The 8,209-nt window shown below is 50.7% G+C and overlaps 1 protein-coding gene across 1 annotated transcript; it reads left to right on the top strand.

Moving 5' to 3' along the window:
* Positions 1 to 4,425: 4,425 nt before the first annotated feature.
* COPS7A (COP9 signalosome subunit 7A) lies at positions 4,426 to 7,682 on the top strand. The gene is made up of 8 exons (XM_036404342.2): positions 4,426 to 4,631; positions 4,720 to 4,795; positions 5,315 to 5,403; positions 5,478 to 5,680; positions 6,146 to 6,251; positions 6,604 to 6,755; positions 6,871 to 6,936; positions 7,078 to 7,682. The coding sequence occupies exons 1-7, from the start codon at positions 4,470 to 4,472 to the stop codon at positions 6,908 to 6,910; spliced, it is 828 nt and encodes a 275-aa protein (XP_036260235.1). The 5' UTR covers positions 4,426 to 4,469; the 3' UTR covers positions 6,911 to 6,936; positions 7,078 to 7,682.
* Positions 7,683 to 8,209: the final 527 nt, after the last annotated feature.

The raw sequence follows: 8,209 nt of genomic DNA, 5'->3' as shown, positions 1-8,209 counted from the left end.
AATGAGTCTGAAGTGATTCCTGTCTGTGTAAGGACAGAAGTGAGGATGGCAGCAAGGAGACGATTAAACCTCTCTCTCTCTCTGTCTGAGTAAGACAGTTTTCATGCTGGAAAACTGTTCAGTGCTTTATGCTCCATATTTTAAAAATAACTTTGAATCAAAGGTGATCTGAAGGCTGGAGATCTCAGTAATTTAAAGAGGTCAACCTGTTTAATATATCAAAAAGCAGAACGAGACATGACTTGCTTGCAGTATCACTCCTTTCCTGGAGAAAAGTCTACCAAATATTCTGGCAGAGAATAACAAGAGCCAGTCACTGGAGAGTGATTAATCACAGAAACAAACTACCTAGTGAAGTGCAGGATCCTCTCTCTTCTGGAGTCTTTGAATCACAACTGGAGGCCTGTCTGGAAGACAGTTCCTGGTCTGCAGAATCCTGAGGGCTGTGAGAGCAGATCAGAGGAAGAATTATCATGCAGCTACCCTCAAGCAGCCGATACTGGGCTGATTTTAAGTGTAACCCCTGTGTGCATTCGCCCAGTACAAACTAAAGGGTTAAAAGCCTTCTGTATCATGTTGGTATCCAAGAGAGTCATGCCAGCCTCCCTTGTCCTTACAGTGTTTTTGTCTCAGAGTCCGTGTTACACACAGTTGTGAAAAATCGTCTCATGAGATGTGACTCTGCTATGTTTGGAGAGGGACTGGTGAAAAAAAAATGTCTTCAGCATTTTGACAAGTTATTTGGATTCTGTGGTGGTGAAGAAAGGAAGAACCCAGAATGAGCCCGTACAGCTCTACAGCTTTAAAGTGGGACAGGGAGCAGAGAGGAAAGAAAGTGGATCTGTAGCACAAAGAGAATGGAGTTTTCTTTCTGTAAAGATCAGAGCGAGATCAGAAGAGAGGGATGATGCTAGGGGGTGGTTACAGCTAGGATCAGAAATCCCAAACATTCCGAAATAACAACACAGAACGTCTCCATGTCACAAGATTTATCTTAAAATTATGAAATGTCGTACAGACTTGCTTTCATCTGCACTCTTCGCCTCCTACTTTCGGCTCTTTTGGTTACATGAAAATCACATTTCACAGTTTCCCTGTGACCATAAAGATAGGTGTTTGCTTTGTGAGGAAAGCAAAAGCACAGAAGTTACTGCCTCTAGGAGGCTGGGATTTAATTTCAACACCCAGCACTCCAATCTAGGGATGAGGCCAAAGTTTTGCTAAGTTGTGGAGATGTTACCCGTGACTTTTGCACTCATGAAGATGATGATCTTCTCATTTGGAGAGCGCAGGATCTGAGTCACTTAAAGGACCTTCTGGTCTTTGCCCTTGATGCAGGATAAAAAAGAAGCAGACAAAAAGATGGGGACCCAGCACACAGGCCATAGGAACTGGGGCCAAAGTGGAGGAGGAGACAGAGAGAGCATCATGTAATCTGGGATGCTCAGGCTGCCAGGCTTTATCTAACTAATAATGAAAGGCATCAAGCGTGTCAGAGAGTGTGAGAGAAACAGATCGATAGAGAGATAAAACTGAGATGGAAGGAGCCAGCAAGGGGGTGGGGAAGAGAGTAATAAAACACTACAAATCAGCAGGGTTACGTTTGAACCTGATTTGAATGCACCCTGCACTGGTGTAAGTGAAGACAGCAGGTGTGAGGCTATGGTGAATCAAGCCTAAATACAGAAACAGGGAGGGAAAAGCAGGGAGGAGATGGTGCCCTTGTCAATATTGCCCTGTAACCTGCCTTCACAGCTCTCAGCCAACATTACCTGCCCTGCCTCTCCTTTCATCCTGCTGCATGGAGAAGCCAAATATTGCTGGCTCTGAGAATACAGATAAACTTTCCTGCTTCCCTGGGTCATCATGATCTTCCTGAAGAAATGCCTGTTGGGTAAAATGTGTCTTGGTCCCATTTTACCAACTGGAGCATAGGAAATGCTCCTTACTGCTCTGTTCATTGAGGACCTAGGGTAGCTTCCAACAATCCCTTGAGCCACTGGGTGTGAGGCACTTTCCTAGGAGAGCTTATTGACTGTGCCCATGCTCAGTTACCAGTGGAAGATGATCAGAGAAATTTCTTTGCTCAGCTTCAGATTTTTGAGGCAAAGGAGACTGTGACATCTCAAAGCTAAAATGGTCAGATAAATGAAAATGGTTCACATAAATGAAAATGTGCCCTACAAGAGGAGGACTGAAGGTTTTTGGGTGCCCTCCCCTCTCAGGGCACACGTTTGCTTCTCTGGCCCAGCACTCAGACCTGTTTTGCTCCTTATGCCTGGAATTAGTTTAAAGGGATGTCCATATAATCTTCATGGCACGATCATTAATGTTGCAGGTTCAGTTTTTCACACTGACCATGGCTCTCCTCACTGTTCCCTCCTTCTGTCAGTAGCCTCATTGAGGAGGAGACCAAACACTAAAGGAGCCTTAGGGACTGAAGAGGATGACCCTGAGCTTTACAAATGAGCTTGGGAGACAACGATCCAACTCCCCAAGGCAGCCATGGGTTATGTTTTCTAGCTCTGAAATTGTGTTTGGAGCAGAACTGTACCCCAAAGGAGCCTTCTCCATGACTCAGCCACAGCAGCTGTGTGACAAGAACTAGAGTCAAAGCAAGAGAAGAGAGTTGTTGATACTGGCAAGTAAAACCTTAACAAACGTAGACTTTACCCAGATGAAGACTTCAAGATGTTACATTTATTTCAAGATGTTGCACTTACAGAAGTCTGGCAAAGCACAAGTCAACTGCCTTTAATATGTGCTAAACTGATCCAGCTGAAGCCCAAATCTCTTGCTGGCAATCATATGCTGGAGTGCAAACTTGCCCTGATGGCTCTAAGATTTTAACATCTTAAAACCATGCTACCTGCATAGACTGTATCGGGCTCCCATCAATTTGTAGTCTCTTTTTCTTTCATGGAAAATCATTGTGGGTTTCTGAAGGAGCCAGCCATGAGGAATTGGTGATGCACCGGAAACTCTTGGCCAAACAGCTTAATACTGCTTTTGAAATGCACGCTGACTGCACTCCTCCCAGTCCCCTCACAACTCACCTCTGCTCACTGTGTGATTTATACAAGATGAGAAGAGCTCTGAACGTGTGGGTGTTTTTTTCCCCAGATGACCCCCAGTCTCTATTCTCTCTCACCTGGCACAGGGAAGCGTGCCCTCAGCAATGGCCGCATTGCTGTAACTCATACACTCACCAAGAGGTACTTAAGGTGCACTAGAAACATTTCTATCCTTGTGGAGCATTTAAACTATCTTTTTATGGCCATACCCTGCCTGCATCAGGGATGCATTTCTTGACAAGTGCGATGGTTAATGATTCAGCAGATAGTAAAGTCATTTTTTTGGTAAAAATTAATGCAGTAGAGGAGGGGAGGCATGCAGGGATTTAAGAAATGCACAGCTTAAATACATAAGTATGGTGATTTGCAACATAAGATTTTTTACATTTACATATCCCCAAAATAGTGAGATCTTAATGGTGTGAAAGCAAAAACGAGAGCAATGTGTGGGCACACACAAGGTATTCCATGCACCTCTTTTAATTCTGGTGTGATGCTTATAGAATAGATCATTGAGATGTGAAAAACACCGTGCCATATAGTAGTGCATCTGTTTTCTCACCAGTTATTTCAACATTAATCATAGAATCACAGAAAGGTTTGGGTTGGAAGGGACCTTAAAAATCATCTTGTTCCAACACCCCTGCTGGAGGCAGGGAGGTGTGCTATTAGACCACGCTGCTCAGAGCACCATCAATCCTGGCCTTGAACATTTCCAGGTGTAGGGATGAAGAGCAGATATTCACCAGACTGGCAAGACCCATAAATACATGGATGTTCATCTGGCATTGATTGCCTTGTTGGGACACATCTCACTGGGGGAGTTTCGACAGAGGATGGGTCATGAAAAATAAGAGAGCAGTGAGCAGACGCTGCTGGTGAGCAGGGCAGGGCATGAGAACAGTGCAGAAAGGAGCTGAGGGCTGGCTGGTGCCTGGGACCAGCAGGGCCAAGGCTGGAGACTAGCCGGTGGCCGCTGTGTGCCCAGGCAGACCGCAGCCTGTGCTGGCCCGGGGACATGAACGCTGCCATGGCAGGGTGACAAGGGAGACTGGGAGTGGCCCGGGCTGGCCGGGAATGGCCCGGGCTAGCCGGAGGATGCGGCGGAGGAACGAGGCGCCGCCGCGGCCGGCAGCGCTCAGCCCCGCCAGCGGGGGGCGCCCTGGCGGCGGGACTGCGCCGCCGCGCGGCGCCCGGCCCGGCCAATGGGGAAGCGGCGGGGGCGGGACAAGCCGCCGGCTCCGCCAATGGGCGGCGGGTGCGCGTCACACGCGGAAGCGGCCGCCGTGCGCCGGCGGTGTGGGGCGGGTGCGCGGGGCCGGCCGGGAGCGGCCGGGCCGGGGCTGCGGGGGGCGAGCGAGCGGCCGGGCCGGGCGGGCCGGGCCGGGCCCCGCCATGGCGGCCGAGGGCAAGGTGACGGGGCAGAGCCAGGAGCAGTTCCTGCTGCTGGCCAAGGCGGCCCGCGGCGCCGCGCTCGCCAGCCTGATCCACCAGGTGCTGGAGGCCCCGGGCATCTACGTGTTCGGGGAGCTGCTGGACATGCCCGCCGTCCGCGAGGTGAGAGCCGCCCGCCCCGCGGCCCCGCCGGGCCCGGCCCGGCCCTGCCCGCGGCCTGGCGGCGCCGCCTGACCCTGTGTCCCCGCAGCTGGCCGATAGCGAGTTCTCCCCCGTGTTCCGCCTCCTCACCATCTTCGCCTATGGCACCTACGCGGATTACCTGGGTGAGGCCGGGTCCCGAGCCCCCCGGCCCGGGGGTGGGGATCCCGCGGGGCGGGAAACGCGCGGGGAGCCGGGGCGCAGGGGGCCTCCCTCCCCCGGCAGCACCCCCGTGCAGCCAGGGCTGAGCCCCCGGCCCGACACACGCCCTGTTGTGCTTTGGCCCCCAGACTAGCGGGGTACCTGGCGGAGATTGACGCTGCCATTTGCCACCTGGCAAAGAGCATCCTGACAGAGGCGTTTGTGAGGGGCCGGGGAGAGACTTGGATATCCATTGGGATGTGCAGACCCGCATAAATAACCATGGGACAGCTCGAAAGGCTGAGTTGAGGGTGGCAGGAAGAAAGCTGCCCAGAAAAGGTCTTTTGAGCTGAGAATTGATGGGGACGGCTTGGCAAGACGAAGCACCACTTGGGGGATTGGTGTGCAGACGTCTTAAGAGACGGGTGTGGTACAGATGCTTCTGTGCAGAACTGGGAAACGAGGCATAAATTCTAATATCCCATTCTTTCCCCTGACAATAGCTGAAGCAGCAAACCTCCCTCCCTTGACAGAGGCCCAGAAGAACAAACTGAGGCACCTGTCAGTCGTCACTCTGGCTGCCAAGATCAAGGTAGTGGCCCTGTTTTTCCTGAATTCTCCTCCCACTGGGATTGTCTGGTGCTAGTTACCATCATGTTTCCACAGTGCATCCCCTACTCAGTGCTGCTGGAGCAGTTGCAGCTGAAGAATGTGCGGCAGCTGGAGGACTTGGTGATTGAGGCTGTGTATGCAGATGTGCTGCGAGGGAGCTTGGATCAACGGAACCAGCGCCTGGAGGTGGATTACAGCATTGGGAGGGACATCCGGAGGGAGGAGCTTAGCACCATCACCCGCACATTGCAGGAGTGGTGAGGAGGAAGCCCCCAGTACTAACACCCCAAAAAGATTGCAGGAGTAGCCGGTGGCTTCCCTGGATCATTTGTGTGTTGCTAAGGGTGGGTGGCGTTGGGAGGTGACCTACTCGATCCCCTTTCCCATACTCCAATGGAAAGTAATTTTCCAAAAATAATTCCCTGTTTGTGTCTGGAGGGCTGATGGGGACGCAGCAGCCTTTGCACAGCGCTGGCTGCTGGCAGGAGGCTTCCTGAGTGTTTATCTGTAGTTCTTAACCCAGCATGGCTTTGTTACGTGTCCCCCTCCCAGATAATGACATAATTCCTGCGTTATTACATCAGACTCCTGCCCCTGTATCTTCCCTGCCTGGCATAGCTGTCACTTCCCAGTGTTTTTGGAGTTGAAATCTGCTGTCTGTCACGTTTGTGTCTGTGCCGTGCCAATTCCCTGGCCTGTTCAGTGGTGTGTCTCCTCTCCAGGTGCCAGGGCTGCGAGGTTGTGCTGTCGGGCATTGAGGAGCAGGTCAGCCGGGCCAACCAGCACAAGGAGCAGCAGCTGGCCCTGAAGCAGCAGATCGAGAGCGAGGTGAGTGCCTGCAGCAGGGAGCAGCCAAAGGCCCCTGCCTTAAAATAGCTAGAGCCACTATGCTGTGGTTGTTACAGTCTTTGCTGAAGTGAGGCATTGCCTTTTCCCCAGGCCAGACCCCCCAGGGACTTGTGCCTGAAGAAGAGTCCTAAATCAGCTTAATACTCCTCTGCAGTGCAGGGGCCTGGACAGATGTTGGCTCTTTTGCTTGATGGGAGCTTGCAGCTCTTAGCTCCAGGGCTTCCTTTAGAAAGAAATTTAAAAAAAAATCAGAGGGCAACTAAAAAAATCCATAGCCAAAAAATCTCCAGCTTTGGGAAACCCATTGGCTCTTGCTTTGCTGCTGTTGCAGGTGGCAAACCTGAAGAAGACCATTAAAGTGACGACAGCAGCCGCTGCAGCAGCCACGTCCCAGGACCCAGAGCAGCACCTCACGGAGCTCCGGGAGCCGGCCCCTGGCACCAACCAGCGCCAGGCGAGCAAGAAAACCTCCAAAGCCAAGGGGTGAGCAGTGTGTGGGGGAACATCAGTGCACTTTTTTCTCTGTGCACTTAGGAAGGAAGTGAGATATGAACCACTTTGAACTTTTATTTTTCTTTTTTTTTCCCTGTGCCCGCAGGCTCCGGGGCAGCACGAAGATTTGGTCTAAGTCAAACTAGCTGGATCTCTCTTCACAACTGGGAGGGTGAGAGGAAGAGATTTGGGGGATGGAGGGGTAGCAGGGTTCCCAAGTGTGATGCTTCTGAGCTCTTCTCCGAGATCCATCTTGCCACCTAACTCTCTTGCATGTTTGTTCTCTTTTCTTTCTCCTTTCCCAACCTTGCAGGCAGCGTCTCCCTCCTTTTCATCGCAGCATTTCACACTCTGAGCTTCAGGTTGTACGCATTACTGTTTCCCCAACCGCTCAAGCCCCCGTCGCCACGGCCACGTGTTTCTCTCTTTCTCTCTCCCTGTCTTTTGACAGGCCAATTTCAGGAGCCATAAAGGTGTGAAAGTCACCTTGGCACCCCCAGGGCATCAAAAAGCTTGGGAAGAGGGTGCTGGTGCGCAGCAGTTGTTCTGGCTCCATGAGACCCCCTGGGATACTTTGCTCCAGGACACTGTCTTTGATTGTTTAATCTTTGTTTTGCTAGGTGGGAGGGTAGTTTTTGAAGGGATTCTTTTAAAAAATATATAAATATATTATAAATATATAGAAAACAATAAAAATATAGATCTATGGACATATCTATACAAACCTGCGCTCCTGTGGGTGGCATCTCTTTGCATTGTACACCAGTTCTTGAGGTTCCAAAATAAGTTGTGACATTAAGAGCCTTTGTCCCATTTTGGGGTGGAATATCCTCTCAAAGGTTCCCTTCTCAAAGGTAGTATCTCTATTGGGATGAGAGTCCATAAAACAGAAATGAATCATAAATCTTATTTAAAGTGTTCCTTGTGTGGTTGATTTTCCTCTAGACTCTTCAAAAGGTGATTTTCAGGTAGTCTCAGAGGAAAGTGCAGAGACTGAAGAAAAAGTCCTTATTTGTGTCAATACTGTGTGTCTTGTGATCCCGGGACTTGCCTGACAGGTGGAGGTAACAGAGTCAATGCCCACATGTGTGAGTTCTCACAGGATAGATGCTGCACAAGCTGTTCTCGGGTGGTGGTGATGTCTGGTTGGAAAAAAAAATCCAAATCAGTGAAAGTGACTCCTGTGAGATGCCCAGGAAAAAACCTAACTCAGATTCTTCAAAGGATGCCTCCTCGGGGCTGGCTTGGAGCCGAGTCAGACGGGTGTCAGTGTCACACTGCCTCTCCATGACATGTAGCTGATGTAAATGTAAATTGACACCATGACTCCCACCCCCGCTTGGTTCTGTGCCTTGTGCCAAGACTAAAATTTGATTCCCTGAACCTGTGTTCCTGTGTGTGAGCAAACCATGGAAAAAAAATAATCCAGTGAAGGGAAACTGGAA

Source organism: Molothrus ater, chromosome 2 (assembly GCF_012460135.2).
Source record: "Molothrus ater isolate BHLD 08-10-18 breed brown headed cowbird chromosome 2, BPBGC_Mater_1.1, whole genome shotgun sequence".
NCBI classification, from domain to species: Eukaryota; Metazoa; Chordata; class Aves; order Passeriformes; family Icteridae; genus Molothrus; species Molothrus ater.
Note: the sequence above shows the minus strand (reverse complement) of the source record. Positions and strands in the feature narration are given on the sequence as shown.

Bases quoted from the DNA above. Each gene is read 5' to 3' on its own strand.
- COPS7A (XM_036404342.2), top strand. From the start codon at position 4,470: ATGGCGGCCGAGGGCAAGGTGACGGGGCAGAGCCAGGAGCAGTTCCTG. The intron at 6,252-6,603 runs GTGAGTGCCTGC...CTGCTGTTGCAG, and splicing joins AGCAGCAGATCGAGAGCGAG to GTGGCAAACCTGAAGAAGAC. The intron at 6,756-6,870 runs GTGAGCAGTGTG...CTGTGCCCGCAG, and splicing joins AAAACCTCCAAAGCCAAGGG to GCTCCGGGGCAGCACGAAGA.